At 38.7% G+C, this 19132-nt stretch overlaps 1 protein-coding gene across 1 annotated transcript; it reads right to left on the bottom strand.

Moving 5' to 3' along the window:
* Positions 1-11: 11 nt before the first annotated feature.
* On the bottom strand, positions 12-18914 carry lars1b (leucyl-tRNA synthetase 1b). Its single transcript, XM_044041448.1, has 32 exons — positions 18785-18914; positions 18298-18419; positions 17852-17939; positions 17669-17749; positions 17006-17143; positions 16529-16690; positions 16159-16271; positions 15956-16019; positions 15646-15734; positions 15289-15514; positions 14843-14930; positions 14225-14301; positions 14046-14099; positions 13799-13939; positions 13311-13388; positions 13134-13219; positions 12867-12932; positions 12581-12663; positions 11314-11452; positions 10731-10943; positions 10529-10586; positions 10108-10171; positions 8879-9062; positions 8059-8149; positions 7735-7875; positions 6794-6934; positions 5285-5395; positions 4626-4736; positions 3804-3908; positions 3015-3110; positions 2337-2469; positions 12-1277 (listed from the first exon to the last, which is right to left on the bottom strand). Exons 1-32 carry the CDS (start codon positions 18788-18790, stop codon positions 1072-1074), a joined length of 3555 nt encoding a protein of 1184 aa, XP_043897383.1. The 5' UTR covers positions 18791-18914; the 3' UTR covers positions 12-1071.
* Positions 18915-19132: the final 218 nt, after the last annotated feature.

Here is a 19132-nt window from a genome sequence, read left to right as displayed (position 1 = left end):
CAGCAAGAGGCTGGATTTTTCAATGGGTTTATTATGTTTCTCTGGAAAAGCACAAGTCAGACATGTGCCACCCACACTGAGAAAAACAGTGAAAGCTGTCTGACAGGCTAAGGGAACGATGTTCCTTACCTCCGATGTGAAAACATCACAGCAGCAAAATTACCATCTATATGAAAACAACAGGCGTGGGGGGGGGGCGATGCAGGGGAAGGAAGTCTCCCGATGTGTTAACATAATACCAAGTGGTTGGTCGGCAACAAAACAGAATATGGTAGTAGACGGTTGTTCATTGCCTTTTGGGGAAAAATAAAACAAAACATTATTCAAACCACTTGATTATACAAATAGTTACTTTATTGTACTACATCAGACAAGGAAATGGCCCACAGAGAAAAAAAACATACAAAATTCAACTTTAACCTTGGAGACAATGAAAAGACAGAATACAAATCCGGGTTTGAAACTCCTATAGCAAGAAATTAGGAGTGGAGTCAGTGATATTTTGCAAATTGTATCATTATTTTTTGGTTACACCGTTTATATGAAATTCTGTGATTATCAGGTCGTATGTGCTGAACTTCAGTCTGTGTTCTTTTGCTCCGATTAAACCCAGATTTGAATGCACACCAGGAAGAGTTGCGATCGAAAAAAAAGATAGAAGGTCCCATTAGATTCAGATATTCCCTGTGGCAGCATTCAGCAGCAAGAGAAAGAATAACTGAATCATTGAGGTATTTTGTAATATTCCGTTTTTCATGATGTCGCTTATTGATTCCTTTGTTTAAAACTATAACATTATTGTTTTTGTTTCGCATCTTTTATAAATCCACTGACACAACAAAGGACGAGCTTTCGGATCTAATGCAAGTTAGAGTGTTGCAATGAAATGGTGCAGGAACAGAAGGACTAATGATACGATGCATGTACAATTTTGAGCCGGCGTTCTATGGCTTTGAACCAAAATTGCCAATTGTCTGGCATTTCATGATGAATTAAAACCTTTTACAAAATGATCCACTGCTGAACCCCCCCGGAGGTTGCGTGTGTGTTCTTCAGTGAGTGACTGCTACTCTACTGAACTAAATAAACCAGAGTGTCCCCTATGTCCACAGTGAGGCCATTATCAGCCAGAGTGACCTTCTTCTCCTCCAGATTGATGCTGAACACTGACTTGCTGGAGATGGGCAGTTTGCCCTGTTCCTCCTGTCCCAGGACAGGCACTCGACGTGGCCCCAGTATGGGGTCCTCATACCTCATCAACTTCACTCTTGACATGTCTGGTGGCAGGGAAGGGGGCAAAGTTAGAGGAGAGACAGGAAGAGGAGAGAAGGACGTCAATACTGGATAAAAAGAAAACTGAGAACCAATTTAGAAGGACAGAAATTTGAGGCAAAAGTAGGTGAATGATGGGAAGACAAGCTAACAAGCTAAGTGGGTCATGTGCTGTACTGGTCTTAATATAATATTCCCCAAAAATAAATCACTAATTAATCAAAAGACAATGGGTCCATAAGAGAGCTGAAAGCATGGTGGAGTAATAATCCAAGAGGAACGTAGAATATCTGCTGTTACCAACTGCACTTAATTGCCTCCATAGTATTTTGAATGTACTGTATATTTACACGGGGACACCGTCTTTAACTGCATATTCTGTATTATTCCTAATGCACCACTTATAAGCTAATATATTTCTGCAAATGTTCCCCAAGTATGCGATATGAGCACCACTACTGTTTTTATAGTGATCTTACTGTTGCAGCACAAAAGCTATCCGTCACAATAAATAGGGCACATTTACAGTTTTTATAGTTAAACCAAACGGGCTGTCTCGTTTTTTCCACACATTGCATCTATTCAGTTTATTTTTAATAGCTATGTGTGATGATTACATTTTTTGAATCTCTACTACTCTTTTTAAATGTGAGATATATTTAAAAAGGCACCATATTTTAAGCTTTAATTTGCTTATGCGAATATAATACAGGGTCAAGGGTTTAAATTGTCCTCATATAAAGAAAATAGATAGGCTTTGATGACTAATAAACTAGTAAAATAAGGAAACCTTATTTCTATTTAATGCTTGTTGGCATAATGTCACATTAACAAGGACTGGGTCTATTTGTGAACAATGATCAGAATTATTTGACTTCAGTTGAATAATGTGTGTGTAAAATGCCTTTTCCCACTAAAAAGATGGTGTGTGCACACACTCATAATCTAATATGACCTCTTCGAAACCTTCAACTAAAACAAGTTTAAAATATCTGTATCCACTTTGAGTCCAATATTCAACAAAGTTAATGAATTCATAATGCAAATCTATGTGTCTTACTAACCTTTAATGAGTCTGTTGACCTTGCATAGTCTGCGGACGATGCTGTCTCTGCTGTCTCCGTGCCGCAAATCAATCTTCGTGGAAAACATGCCGTTGCACGGCTGAGGGTTGACGAGGGAAACGCACACTCCAGGCTGGGCAGTCGAAAGAATGACAAGAACAATTCAGTGACAAGGCAAAGCGATGCACACAATCAAACACACAGGGAAGAAACATATTAAAGCAAATACGCAACAGAGGAAAATTAGGTCTTAAAAAGTGACATGTGAATGAAAGAGATTCAAGAATCAAATTAATATGCTACCCACAATCATATAATGAAATGACAAATGTAGTCCTTTTATGCTTCTTACAAAGAACAAGTTATAGCAAAGAATTAATAAATAATGAAGTCATCAAAAAATAATGAAGTCATGAAAGTGTGCAGGATAAAGACAGTCACAGCCCGTGGAAAGAAATTGCTCTGTAGTCTGGTGGTACAGCAGCAGTTAGTTCTGCAGTGCCTGCCAGATGAACAGGACAGGATGAATAAGCTCTGGCTGGGAAAGGTATTGTCTTTTAGTGTCATTTGGCCTCTGCACTGGCACCTCACCGCCAATATCAAAATCACACTTACATCTGTCCTCTGACATTCACAAAGTCAGTTTCGAGTGCGGCCAACATGGCCAAGAGAAATTACCTCTGATCTGAAAACACAGAATGGTTTCCCGGGGCAACAGTCCTCCTTCACTTTGTCGTCAGCCTCAGATGCAAACAAGATGTCTATCTGCTCCAACTGTAGAGCCGAATTGATGAGAAGAAGAGGGTCAGTGATGTGTGTCAGTGTGAGGGCGCCGAGTGAAAGGATTGTAGAGAACTTTCTATATTCCGCCATTTTCCACAGAAAATGCTAAACATCTTTCACAGAACAATGTGGATAAGGTTGGTTTGAATTCAACAGAGACTTGTGTTTGAATGCACAGAAAGAAAATTCTCAAACCATTCAAACCATATCTCTGCTCCTGATTTATGTGTGCTGCCACTTTTCAAGGTGATTGTGTTTGTTTCACAAAAGACAGATTTGGTGGCTTTTGTGTGGCACATCATCCCCTTGCTATGATCGATCAGACACATGGGAATTTGGATTAAGAGATTAGTGTTTTTTTTCTTTTCTGTGGTTAAATCTGTGTTGGGTTCACAAACATATCTTAGAGTTTCAAGTTTTGACTTAGATAAGCTTCTGTGCTTAGGTATCAAGCCCTTTTCTGATCAACAGCTGATCTAAGGATTGAATCAACTTGTTAACAAATGTTATAGCTTGACAAATGCAGCTTTTATAAATGTAAACCAATTATTTGGAAATACTTGTGTTCCCTAAGGTAGCCTAAGGAAAAGATGTAATACATGGCAACCTTTATGTTTAGCTCTTGGTTCACAGAAATGCAAACCCCATTATGTTAAAGATAAGGCAGATAATTACTCAACACACCTCCAAAGAATTGGTTAAGTAGACGAGGTTCTCCGTGAGGACTGTTCGCTCGTCAAACTCCAGCTCTAGATCCAAAACCCTGGGCCCATTCTTCTCCAAGTTCTCCTACACGACACAAAGGAGAACCCAAACGATTGAGCAAAGGACTTAAATTCCAAAAAAAACTAAACTTCAACAAGTTAAACTATTCAGATAATTTTTTCTACAACATGCCAGCAATTCGAATAAGAGGACATCTAATGTTTTATCCACCTGCTGAAAACATTTGGTTTAATAATTCAGTATAATTCTGAATGTTCATTGTCATGCTGATTCTGCCTCAAGATTAAGGAAAAAAGGCTCTCAGAACAAAAAAGATGCCAAAACAAACCATGAACCCAGAAAAGCAGCGAGAGAGTAAGCCACTTAAAAGATGAATGACCCGCATGAGAAACAAAAGTGTGGACATAAACTACACTCATGACTATTTATTAGTTTCATTGTTATTGATCACTGCAGAGACGAATGGAACACATGAACCAGGCCCTGAGCACCTTTGAGATGAGACATCTAAAATGTTAATAAGCATCTTCCTGATGATGGTTCATGAGTTGACTTTAAATGTACTTAAGAATTTATACCAGAATGTGTTAAATATTTTGATTGCAATAAAGCTAAGCTTAAAAGCTTAAAAGCTTAAGCAGGAAACAAACGTTTTATCATATTGGCTACACTTTGGCATGACACAAAGGAGGTTTTGGTTGAGTTGGGTGGATGCAACAATCCTTTACACAGACACACAAAACATGTTTGTGGTGTCTCCTCTCTTGCCTTCAAACATACCTTGATCATGGCTACAAAAGGCATGACTCTCTTCATGTATTTCTTCAGTTCAGGGAGGGCTCCGAGCTCACTCGCTATAACTTTGTTGTCTGGAAGGCTGCCGTCGTTGTTCTGGATAGACAAACAAGAAAAAAGAAAAAGACGGTTAAGAGAGAGACAGAGTGGGTAACACAAAAAGTCATCATTTACATGAACTATTTCACCAACTATGGCGTCTACCAAAGACGATCAGTTTGTCTGTTTTCCTCAAAACAACATAACATTGCTTTTTGTCTACTTCTGATGAGCAGAGAGGGTCTCGCAGCGCCCTCTCCTGGACAACTTGGTAGTTATTTCAAACTGGGCTTCTAGGCTGTATATTTTTAACTCAAAGGGATTTTTTTAAAGGTTCAAGTTTGAAGTATTGTAGAATTGCACTGTGCGGTCATCTTTAATAATTAATAAATATTGAATTGTAACTACGTTGGTGTCAGTTCAGTACAGATCTTTATAATACAGCACATTGGTACGGAAACTGAAGTATCTCCAAATGAACAGATATGAAATCAAATCTAATTGGAAGTCTAATTGAATCAGGACCTTATGAATTGGAATTGAATTGATTCAAGAATCCAGTCACGATACCCAGCCCGAGTTAGGCTGTTTTGTTTGTTTCTCACCTTGTAGTGCTTGCCGAGCAGGGACAGTGCACTGTGCTGCCATGGAGGGTAGGTCTTGGCAACATAGATGTTGCAGTGAGAAGGCTTGGCTGGAGGCTTTGAGTCGCCTTTCTGTTGGTGTAAAAAGAAACATTTCAGATCAATCTATTTGTGCCCTATAATAAAACAAACAATCCATATACTCAAGCTGACAAGCAAACTGTGCATTTGGATCAATCAAGAAGAATGTTTTGTTCCTTGTGTGGGCATCTGTGAACTTATTGTACATGACAGCTGTCAGGTCTGCTCTGGTTGTATACTGCATGCATGCCAGTATGTTTTAATTAATATCATCTACATAAATCAAACATTTAGAAAATTTGAGATAACTTCTCTATGGGTATTTATAATAATGAAATATCTCTACAGAAGCAAAGTATAATACCTTTATTTTATCTATGACTCAGGTGTGAGGATATTCATGTTTGAACAAAACACATGATGGATTTTGTTTGTAAAATAAGCTGCAAACACAATCACTGAAGAATTATTCACTGCATTTTTTTTTGTGAAACTATCTTTCAAAATACATATTAGTTGATTTGTACAATCATATTTAAATCAATATTCCTATTTGCAACCACGGCACCAAAACATGGCATCAAATCAATAGCAGCCGTAAGGGAGCACAAGATACAGGCTGTTTCAAAGCTTGTAAATACTTGTTTGCTTTTCTTCCAGCAACAATAGGGGTATGACAAGTTATTGAATTTCCAACCTGTTATTAAACAATATAATCAGCTTTTCTGCTGTAAAGACAAAACAAAGTTAATAATGTCTCCAAAATGACACAGGGTGCCATGGCTCAGACAGAAGGTGACAACAGACTTCAGAGAAAACATTTCCAATTCTTAGTAAATAATCTGATTTCGCCCAAAAATATACTGGGCTCTTCTCTCTGGCCTATTTTGGATCCTTCCAACAAGGTCAGTATAATTAGGTTCAGAACTTTATGTGTAATCCTGCAGAAAATATTAAAAGAAAGGGGGGGGACTTCCATCCTCCAGTCTGCATGGACTAGATGTTGTGGACTGTGGTGATGTGACTGTTGCACTTTACAAAAAAGGGAGATAAACTGACCATGGAATTAAAAAACTGAGATCAGGTTTTAGGCAGACCTAATTTTTATGGAAAAGCTGTTTTTTATCCACTCCCAGGGATGTAAAGTATAAAATCACAGATTTTTGTCTCATTATGTCTACACATACATAATTCAATAAGTGATTTAAAAACACTTGATATCCTGATTATACACTAGATTCAGACGTGACAACTCTACTCTGATGCTTCCTGACGTTTTCAAGCTTCTTACTCTTCTTTTTTCCAGCCTCATTGTGCTGCCCATCAAACAACAATGAAACCATTACACAATACCTGAGAGACAAAAGGACAATAAACCATTACAAGATGATACGAGTGGTAGTAGTGCATGTGAAACAACAACAACAACAACACAACACATATTTTTACCTTGCTTTTTGGGGGGAGCAAGTACGCTTTGAGTCTCAGTCGGAGGTCGTGTGCCGTCTCCATCAGGTACTGCGAGGAACGAATCAAAATCTCGTCGACTGGACCTGCCACGGGCCACGACGCCTTTGTTACAGAACCAGTCTATCAGGGAGAGAGAAAGGTCAAGTTTGATAAGGGTATTGATGAGGAGAGACTGTTGATTGAGGATTTCAAGTTTTCTTTTCCTTTGCAGTTCGAGTGCCCACAGGAGGTTTTAAAACCAATTACACTACACAGCCGGAGGTTACAGCAGCTTCATAACAGAATGAGGCACACACACAACATTAACCGGACACGTGTGCAAACCGCACACTATTGTGTCTTCCAATGTGTCCAATGAGTGCCTCTTAGGTCTTAAACCGGCAGTGCAGAACACACGAGTGGAAAGAACACTGTTTGTAGGGCTTTTGTTGTTGCTAAGCGACAACTGAAAAACCCATCTACAGTGCGGCAGCACCCCTTTCATATTCATAAATTGGAGTGTTAAAAATATTCTTGGCTCTCTGCACCGTGAGGAGTGTTCAACAGAGTGTGTATTCCTTCAATACTGATAAGAGGAAAAAAAAAAACCAGTCCACAGTGTTAAAACAAGCTCCGGGTGGACATGAAATGAAAACAGAGGGAAAATGTGTGTTCGTAGCCATTTCACACAGGCAACTAGCACTGGGACTGGCAGAGCTGCAGGAATATATGAAGCCTGTGTGCCTCTATTGTTTTATCCCACGTGTAACCAGGTAATGTGTAACGCAAATGTAATCTCACATACTTTTGTATTGACAGACACTATACAGGGTAGACAATGTTGAAAGACAAATGTGGAGAGGATAAAAGAAAAAAAACAGATTTAAAAGAAATTCAGAACACACAAGTATAATGTCAAATCTGGAGTATGTGTATCTTACCTTTCCCAACAGACCCCAGGTGTATTCACAAAGGTGTGGGCAGATGGGGGCCAGCAGCAGAGTTTGTTTCTCTATGAACTGGAAGACGAGGTCTCTGTGCATGCCTTCGATGGTCAACTCACGGTATTTGTCTTTGGCTGCCTGCTCAGACAAACATCCAACAGTTTAAAAAAAATTTTATACCATTCTGAAACAAATGTTTAATCTAGTGAATGCACCACAGAATGAGATTTGAATCCTCAGCCTTTTTAATCACCATGTATCTTTTTTTTTATATAAATACAGAAACAGAGAGCATTGTTCTAATAAGGGTGTTTTATTTACCTGAAATTCAAAGAAGCCACTCTTCAGAGCCTCCTTAAACATCATCCTGTCGTAGTGCTGCTCAGTCTTCAAGATGCCTGCATTCATCTCACTAAACAGAACAAGCCGTTTCAATTTGTCTTCAAAAGTCACTATGCCATTCATTTTTTACATTACATTACATTACATGTCATTTAGCAGACGCTTTTATCCAAAGCGACTTACAATGGAATCAAGTACAATTAGCCAGGGGGTGGAATCGAACTTGCGACCATGATGTCTTTGGTACACAAGGTAGGGTCTTAACCACTGAGCCACTCCACCCCAACATTATTAAAGCAAATTCAGAATTTCTCTTCCTCACACATTATATATGTTAGAAAATAGTGGCTGAGAACATGTATAAAAAAAATATAAAAACCCTTGGCACACTTTATCAGCGCTTTGTCTGTTTGCTGTGCGTAACAGCACCTGCCTACACTGCTGCCTTTGGTTTGCAAGCAGAGATGTCTTACCTAACAAAATGTGACTTACTTGGATGTCAAAACACACAGAAAAGCTCTGTCACATGATATAAATGTCCTAAAGACAAGGAAATTAAGTAGAGAAGAACAGAGAGAAGATCAGTGTCCTGCTATGAGGCGGCAGGTGCTGCTAATAAAGAGGAAGAGGGAGAGAATGTGGAGGACTGCTGCTAAAAGCAACTTCACTCAAATTTGGTAAGGTGGTTACCAACACAAAAACCCCTGGACTCAGCCTTGCTTAATGGGAAAATTTGACTATAATTGATATGAGCTCTAAATCTTGGTAACTGTTTAATTACATAAAATTGGACATCTACCTGGCAAAGACCCGGTCATTGAAGGTGTCAGCAGGTCCTGTTCTCAGGTTGTTCTGGTTGGCAATCATCTCCTTCACCCACTCCACCCAGGTGTACAGACGCAGGATGCCTGCGTCAGCCATGGTTTCTACGAAGTTGGCATCTTCCACTGTGTCGCCGGCATCGGCCAGAGCCAAACGCATACCTGTGAGAAGAAATGGTGAGTTGTGTTGAAACATCAGGAAGTGGAAGGAAGAACAGCAGATGTGATATGTTTGAAGCTAAATGATGGTTAACATTTCAGAACAAAAACATTACATGCCCAATGTTTACAGGTCTCCTCTTCTGATAAACTGAAATTGGCTTTTCTACTCTCTCTACTGCAAAAAAACAGGTGAAGTTTACAGACTTGGTGGAATACTAAAACTTCAAATATCCTGCAGAGATATAGCCACGCTCTTAGACAGGAAGTCTGCGGTCAGGCCATGGAGGTTTTGCCTTCTCCCAAGGTGAGACCACTTCTATACACAAAACATGCACATCTGTGATTATTCAGCTACGTCACAACATTGAAAGAATCTAGATGGGACAGACTGACTAGTTCAGATACTCCAAGGGCAGGAAGGATGGATATAAAAGTTTACTCACAGCCCCCCACAGATTACACTTTCAGAAAACAATCCTGCCACTATACATCACTTCTCCACCTCGTGTTTAAGCTTTCCTTTGAGAAATATCTGATTGTTTTTTAGGGAAACCGTTGTCCGGTGGAGGCCAATGCAGCAGCGGGAACTGCTTTGCTGGAAAGACGATCATACACGATTGCATCACTAATCGGAACATGTTGGACATTAATTTGTTTCAGTTGAGCGATCATACTGAATATATACTGCCTCACAGATTACACCTATATTATAGCAGATATATTTACCTTGCAGACATCTGACATAAGAATGGCTCACAGCACCCAATATCAACACTTATATCCATCCACTTATGAAGATGGGGCGTTTTCTAATTAAGTTCACAAGAGGGTATAAGATTTTTATAGCGTAATCAAGCGTTAATGGCCCATGCACTATGAAAGAACAACGTTATCACCTTTAATGCATACCTGACGCAGTTTTTTAATCCCACATTTCAGTCAAATATGACGGAAATATTGAAAACCAAAATCATAAAAGGAGGTAGAGCAAATAAGACAAAGAAAGGAAATAAAGGAGACTGATTGAAATATAATCGGAACGTACCATCTGCTGAAAACTTGTCAATGGCTTGGCTTAGAGTGAGGAAGTTTCCAGTTGATTTGGACATCTGGTAAAGAGACAAACAGATGTTAGCAGTGAGAGTCTGTCAAGTACGCCCACCCAAGTATGTCTAAATTCATTACAAAGCACAGAGGAATTAAAACATCGTGTGACAGACTGTGTTCAAATCTATTTCAAAGAAAGGCAACTGTAAATCAACAGCACACAGTAATTACATTTTTTTGTCAACTTTGTCAACTTCTGGCACATGAGAAGAGTAGTTCAAAAAAATATATATCACCAATGTCATAACTTACTAAGGTTTCATATCTACAAGAAGTCTATCCAGAAGGCTCAGTTGGAATCGTTTTGTTCTAATAAACATATGCTGGTTAATATTTTACACTGTTCATGTTTGCCATACCTTTTCAGAGTTAAGGAGAAGATGTCCATTGGCTCGCACTGCTTGTGGCCACTTCTCACTGTAATTGAGCATCTTCAGATTAGTATCAAATTAAATGTAAAAGAAATTACAATAAAAAAAAAAAAATAAAAAAAAACTTAAATTGATCATGTGATTGTTGTGAATTACATTTTATGTAAGTGAGAATTGTGTGCAAACTCACTTGTCTTTGGGCCACATAGCCACATGGTTGTACAGGTAATAAGACAGGTGGTTGGGGACCAAATCCTTGCCAGACACACGGACGTCCACGGGGTACCAGTATTCGAACTCCCTCCTCAGTTTCTGTAGGTTCTCTTTGGGGATGTCAGTCTTGGGAAAAGGAGATGTCTTAAAGAAGATAAAGTCCCACACTTCTTTGGTCATCTGCTCTGGCCTGTAAAAATTTTTTTTTAAAAATGAGTCGGGTTATGATCAAGGATGTACTGACTGAGGTGAGGAGAGTCTGTGACTAGGAATTTTTTGTAATACATAGTCTGACAGTGTTTACTTCCCTTTAATATTCTATCTCAGTGCTGCATAAAGAAGACACCTGAAAATAATGAACACTGCAATAATGGAATATAAGTAAAATACTCTCAAAATTCTGTATTTGATGTTAAATAAGATTTTTTTCATATTTAATAAAATATTATAAAGCAGAAAATGTACTTCAACCTTAAGAAAGTGCACCAATTAAGGTTTAATCACTGCTTACTTTGATGAGTAGGCATGTGTGTGCTGTGTGAGTGTGTGTAAGTCAATACCTGACGCCCAGCGGTGAAGCTCCCTGTCCATTGAGCACACCTCCCTGGAGAAGGTGGGCTACAGTGTAGTAAGCCATGTAGATGGTGGAGTCTGATAGTGACTCAATCAGCCACTGCTCATCCCAAGGCAGCCGCGTTCCTATGGTAACCAGGAAACCACACATACAGATACGCATAATCATGAAAGAGGAAAACGTGAAAGAGACCAAATTATGAAAGGCACTTGTTATCTCCACCGCACTGTCATGATCTTATGTTGTGTTTTTCACCCCAACAAGCTGGTGCCAAAAAAACACCAAAACAATGGGATAAATTATGGATTTATTGGCCAACAAGCTGAAAGGAAAAATCTGTATCGTCAAATGAACTACACTCAGCCACAAAACATGGGCAAACTGTTGTTCTTACAGACACAACCTTTTTCCCCTCTTTTGCCACTTTTGCTCAAATTGTTATTTTCTTGAAATTTGGAGCAACACAAGTTGGAGAAAAGGTTATCAAACTACTTCATTTTAAAATGCACTGAAACCATGTTCATGGGTGCAGGGAGACCGCACTGAGCGCATTTAGTGAATTCCAATTACAAGCAAGATGAAGCTTGATGAAGCATGATGAAGATTAAAGGTTGAATTTTCGATGCAACATAAATAAATTAATGCACCTTATCACACATTTAAATCCAACACTGTGTTACCAAAGAAAATCATACCGATACAAAATAATGTATTTATTTTAACAGTACGTGTGTTACATTTGCAGTATTTGGCTCAAGGTTTTTTTCTGTATGTAGAGAAAGAACTTTGAGTGAATGAATGACATTTGCGGATTTACGGGAAAGGAATCTTCACAACCAACACCTAACAATAAAGCAAGGATTTCTAGTAAGCTGTTAGAAACATGTCTTACATTCTGAAAATGTAAGAGGACATTTCTACAGTACTTCACAACATGCCTACTGTACTGCACTAGAATGTACTGTAAACCAGTTGCCATTCAGTCAGCATCCATTACTGTAGAAGTAGAAAGGCAAAATGATGCAAGCTGCTTTATCATCAATCCTCTGTCGCCATCTATGGACCATAAAATAACTAAGCAGTATAAACATCAGTCACAAGAAGGTTGTGTTTATCCTTGGCAGGATAAAATCTTTAATCCAAATACAAGAAATACGTTTGGTTTAGAATGAAGTGATGATAACAGCAGCGTCAAACAAATAAAGTTAAATTTGCAGTCCTGACACACAGAGGCCATGGAGGAAATCACTTACCAAGTCCATAGGTACGAGAGCAGGCATGTTCCTGCAGCCAGGCCAAAGTCGCTTCAAAATTTCTCCTGGTCTCGTCACAAAATCTGTAGGGTTGTACAACATTACACATATTAGAGAATTACTACACAGTAACACAGGGACTGGGTGCTATTATTTGTCCCCTCAGACAAATAACTCCCTAACACTCCCTTTGTATTTTATACAATCCATATTTTTCAGATCTTCATGAGAACCCTGATGAAGAGTTAAATGTGATAAACTTCAGTTTGTGAGGTTGATGACCTACGTTTCCAAAGACTTGAGGGCTTCATTGGCCTGCTGCTTCCACTCAGCATCACCATAGTCCAAATACCTGAGACAGATGGAAAAAAGGCTCAGACTAGAATTCTTCAAATGGAAATACTTGTTTTGAATTTAATGCAACACATTTAACAATGATACTCCACTTTCATACTGCCATTCATTTTTTGTAACCATGGAAGTCAAATAGTTTCTTGCAACAACCCATGAACAACCCACATTTTTTGATGACGAAAATTCACATTGCACTTACCACTGGTCACAGAGAGCCACGACACATTCGTCAGCTGAACGTGACATCACCTGTTTTTCTGGCTCCATGTAGATCATGGCCTCACCCTGTGACAGGTTACATATGAAACAAAGTGAAGTCAGTATTTTACATTGCAATTTTTATAATTGTGAATTTTTATATTGGATAACGTCTCACCCTCTCCACCATCATCTTCTGGATAGGCTTCTTAACATCCTGGACTTTCTGCCCCTTGTAGCCATCAACCAGCATTATCTGAAACAAGAACACAGACATGTAATTTATATCATCACCAATGATCATATCTGCTGTGAAAGCAGCTTATTTTGTCATTTCAACATGATGACCAATATAATGACGTGACAGTAAAATTCAGAAAATTAAGAATTTAAAAGACTGATCAACATGTCTCTGTGTGAGTGAATACTATTTCACAAAATCAGCATGCTCTTAAGCACACAATTTTCCATCAGACGGGCTCAAACTGTGTGTGGGCAACACATAACTAATTGCTGGCTAATTAATAATTTAGTCGAGCCTTAAGGTATGAATCACTGAGGAGATAAATCATACAGGTTTCAAACCTCGAGTAGAATCCATATGGGGTTCTGGCAGATTTGCTCAACTCTGCAGCTGCGTTTTGCTCGTTAACCACGTTGACTCACCCCTTCATAAAATCCTTTCAGGTAGACTTTCTCCTTGGCCTCGACCAGCTTTTCTTTGTCATTCTGGCTCTGGATCTTCAGCTCATCACACACCAGCGGAGCTGAAAGGTTCCCATATCCTGGAATCTCTATGATAGGGACCTAACATTTGCACATGAATGGGGGGGACAAATATTTTGATTTATATTTATGTATTTTCAATAGAACTGTTCACTGAAAACTAACAGACTTCAACAGATTATCTTACTGGCTCAAAAGGCAGCACCATCTTGTCCTCAATTCCATACTTCTCACGTAAGGCCTTGGAAATTCAAGCAAAAAATGTGAATTAAATTCAAAATGTAGCATGTGCTTAAACGACGCAGGTGTCTTTGATTAGTGACACTTTTGCAAATTGCATTAGAAGTTTACATTCTACCACCTCACCTGTTTTTTCTTGATGTCCCTGAGAGCTGCAATGTCATCGGGAGCGTCTGAAGGGACACTGGTAACTACACCAGTACCTAGGTAAAACATACAGAGGGCCAACGCACGAAAGGTATTAATGCTTTAAAAATTACTGTAAGACACATTATACAAAGCCAAGAACTAAAAATGTCCACTACCACCACCTGTGCATATTCACACTCTCACCTCGGTATGGCACACTAGACATGAAAGGATCTTATCGATTATGGAATTCTGCTATTATTACTTAGTCATTCAGATGCATGATACAAAAAGCAGTCACAACTATTCATTCACAGCAGCAATACAGATTTGTTTAACTCTTTTGACTGTGGACTGTTACTTTGAGACTAGCAGGCTGCAGCACAGTGCACAAAATATTATCTACAGCAACAGAGCAAGATCACATTTTTCATTTCAAAAATGGATAAAGAAGCTTTTGTTGCACTGTTCTGCAACTGTCAACTGACACTAAAGTGTAATATAACCTCCCACTCAAAGGTATTCCGACTGGTATGAGCAGAACTGGCAAAGAATGCTTAACAACCACATTGTAATGCGACATATTTCTGTCTTACAAAACCATAGAACCCATACCTTTGTCCTCCTTGATGGTGAGCATTGGCAGAGCGTAGATAATCTTATAGGAGGTCAAAGGCGCACTCAGTGCACAGCCAAGGATATCCTACAAAGAAGCAAAAAGGATGGAGAGCCTAGTATAGTTTATCATTGGAATATATTTGCATTGATAATGTGATTCTGCTTGGGCATAGGCATTGTGTTTTCAGGTTTGTCTGTTTGCCCATCTCATTCTTTCTGAATGCAATATCTAAGATAAGCTTTGAGGGAACTCCTTCAACTTTGGCTCAAATGTTCCTGGATTTATGGATGAACTAATGAGATTTCAGAGATCGAGTTGTTATATGATAGCTTATTATAAATTAAAAACACCTTATAGGAATCCGTTTTGCAGATTGCCTGCACCATAGCCATACAAAGTAATTGAGTTATTGAATTATTGAATATTGAAGCAAAATGACTACCTGTCCCAGTATTTCCATGATCACAGGCACCACTCCATTCTCTTTGGTGAAGCCCTGGTAGGACATGTTCCTGGCAGACCTTCTGGTGCAGATGAAAATGTCGCCACTTGTTGTCTCAAAAGCGACATACTTCATGTCAGGTCTCACCCAGCAGTTGGTCTGGCCAAACATGGTCTCTGGTCTCAGAGTGGCAGCGACCAGAAAGATGTTCTTACCCTTCATACCACTGTGGGAAGGACAGGATTAATACTTTACTATTGTCTGAATCCAAAGTTTAAGGTATTGTGTTTCTAAATAAGAAACATAACTAAGAACGTTTCCTTCCCAAATAAGATTATTTGGGAGTAAATGAGTTACCTGCTGTAAAAGACTTTGGACTTGAATTTTGCCGTGTATGGCTCGACCATCTTCATCTTGATGAGAGTGTACTCCTGCGGTCCAACTCCCTACACATGAGAATGAAATGTTATTGTGGAAATTAGAAACACCTAAAATTCATTATGTGAAATTTTCTTCAGCATCAAACTGCAGGGCAGGGCAAAAAAAAGAGAGTCTCACGCCTGTGGCAACATTGTAAGAACAGTGACTATTGTTGCTGTAGGACACACAGTTTATCATCTAAGCATATTTCTGAAAAACTAGGACAGTATTTCACTGAGCCAGGTACCTCTCCTGTCTGCCTGTCATGGTCCATGCAGGGCTGACCATCCTTGGGGGAGTAGATGGTGTACCTGCAGAGGGATCAAAGGCAGAGTTACTGTATCTGCAACCAAAATAATGAGCATTCAGAGCTGCAAAAAAAGAAATGCTGTCAACCAAAAGACACAAAGAAAACAAAAAAACACGAGGAAACTTCAAAAACAACCCTACCTTTTGCCAAACATGATCTTTTTCCTCTCCTTTAGAGTAATGAAATGCCACCTGACGAAGGAGTCGTAAAAGGGGTTCACATCGGTGGTAATGAATGAACGCCTCCAATCCACCTGTGGCGAGGATTTAGGCAAAATAATCTTAAATTATTTGCTAGACAAAATGATCCTGATGATGAATAAATCCATGTAATTATAAGTCACGCAAACAAAAAGTCCATGTCATGACAGTGTCACAAGAATGTGTGTATCTTAAAGTGGTTGTATAAATTGACAATAGATTAACTTGTGTATTCTCTTGTATGGGTACAAAAACAAGCAGGTACGAAAAGACGGCAGTTTGCTTGCTTTAGAATATTATATTTTGTTACCTTAACACCCATCTTTTTGAGGTCTTTAACAGCCAGGGGAGGGAAGTACTCCAGCCAGTGTTCAGCATTGGCAAACTTGGTAATATCCTGGTCATTCAGACCCAGAGACCTCATGATGTCCCACTGAAATGTGGAGGATCCAGACTTGGCAACGGCTTTACTCTAAAATAGAGAAGAGAAGTTACACTGTTGTCAATAAAATGAATGTGAACTGAACAAAGTGTGCTGGTAAGACAACACAAAGAAATAAGAACTATTATATTAATTGAATAGTTATTAGCACCATGTATGCATATATATATATATATATATATATATATATATATATATATATATATATATATATATATATATATATATATATATATAGATACAAATACTGTGCCATCTTTTGGAAGAAGACACGGATCACATTACAAAAAGGTGGCTTCTCCCAAAACTTTTCATCTGAAAAAAAAAATGTTATCAAATCCCAACCTTCTTGCCCTTTGCTTTGTCCTTGATGATTATTTCATCACAGGTCTTTGGCTTTTCCTTCTCTTCTTCCTCCTCATCTGGAAACTGTGGGGGGTTTCCATACAGCTCCATCTCTCGCTTTAGCTTGTCTGCACAGGCCTGATGATACAATATTAATGTATGATGACAGACACTGCAGGTGTGGTTAAATTATTTTTTTTATTTTTTTCAACAACAAAAAACAGACAAGAACAATTAAACTAAATAATAACAAAACACAGCATATTATCACATAAATGTGTCAGTCAGTCTGTGTGCTTTGATACTCTCCCCATCTATCACTGTTTTTAAAAAAAAAGTTAATTATGTCTTTTTGCAATAAAACCTTGAAATGGAAATGTGGGAACGCGGCCAGGAAAATGTGTAGTCGAATAAATTAATGTTTTCAAATTGTCTTTTTTCAAGGATTTTGGGACCACTTTTGTTTCGTTTCCTTTGACTGACCAGGAAAATTAAGAAAAGATAATTGGCAAAAGAATACATATTATTTCTTTTTTCTAAAAAGAATAATTTGTGGAATTCTTGTCAAATAGCCATACAATCAATTACTATACTTAAACATAACCCCTGCATTATAAATAGGAATACAACACTCACATAATGAACTGAAAAAAAAACACTTACTTTGATTGGCATTCCTGTGCAGTGTAGCCCAAATGGAAAGAGACATTTCTTCCCTTTCAGGGACTGATAACCAACACCAAACTGCAAGAAAACCATCAACTTAACTTACTATCTATCATAAGCATAGATGTACATGGTTAATGTATTAGTGTTGTGTCTTTCTGCTACTGTATGCAAACATACCTCACACTTTGACAGGCTGAATGTGTGACCAAGGTGCAAACGACCGTTCATGTAAGGGTAGGGGAAGGTGACAAAGTACTTGCTTTTGCTAGAGGGAACAAAACACAACCGATTAAAACAAGTATTTCAAGCTTTTAAAAAACTTCATGGGTCCAATGAAGCATACTGCAAATCATAACCCACACATAGCCGCCTTTCCACCATCATAAATAATACACAAGTTAACAGGAATTTGCCACCTCATAATTGCTTCAGATATCAATAGGAGGAAGTGCACTGTTCTGACATTCCTGAGTACAACTGCTTACATTAAAATGTTCTTTCATAAACTGTCTTACAACTGATACAGGACAGACGAGTTTGGTTTGAACTCTGTGAACGCGAGTAAAACCCCAGTCTGAATAAGACCACAATAAGTTCTTCCTCATCACTTGACAGCTGCTCACTTTGTGCTTTCCCCAACTGTTGAGGGCGCATCATTTTCAAAAGCCTTCTCCTTCTCCCATTTTTCCTGGATTTCTCGCTCAATCTTCCTCAGAAAGTCCAACTTTGCAGTTCCTTTCCGTTCCTGGAAAATGAATGGATGAATGACGGTTACTTGTAGAAAAAACAGTACAATGATGATTTCAGGTGAACGTCACATACGCACATTCAATTTGCAACGAATGACTTAATCATAACAGGAGACTGTTAGTACATGAGAAGAGAAAATCAAAGCATGTAATGGCAGACGCGTGTTTAACAACAAAACAGCTGTTATTTCTCGTCCAGTTGTCAGATTTTTTTTTCGGCACTTGGCTCGACAGCTAGCTTGTTAGCTAACTTAGGCTAAAGCTACAGTAAATGTATTAACATTGCAAAAATAACGTATCCACTTCCACTAAAACTGCATTTATCACGTTCAAGTGTATATTTTTAAAGCGTTGGACATACCGTCATTTTGACAAAAGTTCCCAGCTAGTTATGATTCTGTTCTTCAGACAGCAGAAATAGTTCACAGTTTGACAAGAGACCCACGCCGCCGGTGCCTGGCTGATGACACCGACTAGCAGTGTCACGCAAGGTGTTCTGGGAGTTATAGTCATTTGATAGTTACGTCCCAATATTAGATATATTAAGATCGTGATGATTTCGGTTAACACCGTATGTTTAAATATACAAGTACAACCCCAGTCATATAAATGAAAGAGATCAAAGATGAATAAAAACACGATACGATTAATTATAACGGCAGACCGTACGTCAGTGCCAGAGTTACGACAACTCGCTTTGTGTTGCCAT

Source organism: Solea senegalensis, linkage group LG13, assembly GCF_019176455.1.
Source record: "Solea senegalensis isolate Sse05_10M linkage group LG13, IFAPA_SoseM_1, whole genome shotgun sequence".
In the NCBI taxonomy this organism is placed as follows: Eukaryota; Metazoa; Chordata; class Actinopteri; order Pleuronectiformes; family Soleidae; genus Solea; species Solea senegalensis.
The sequence above is the reverse complement of the archived record's forward strand: the minus strand, read 5'-3'. Positions and strand labels throughout refer to the sequence as shown.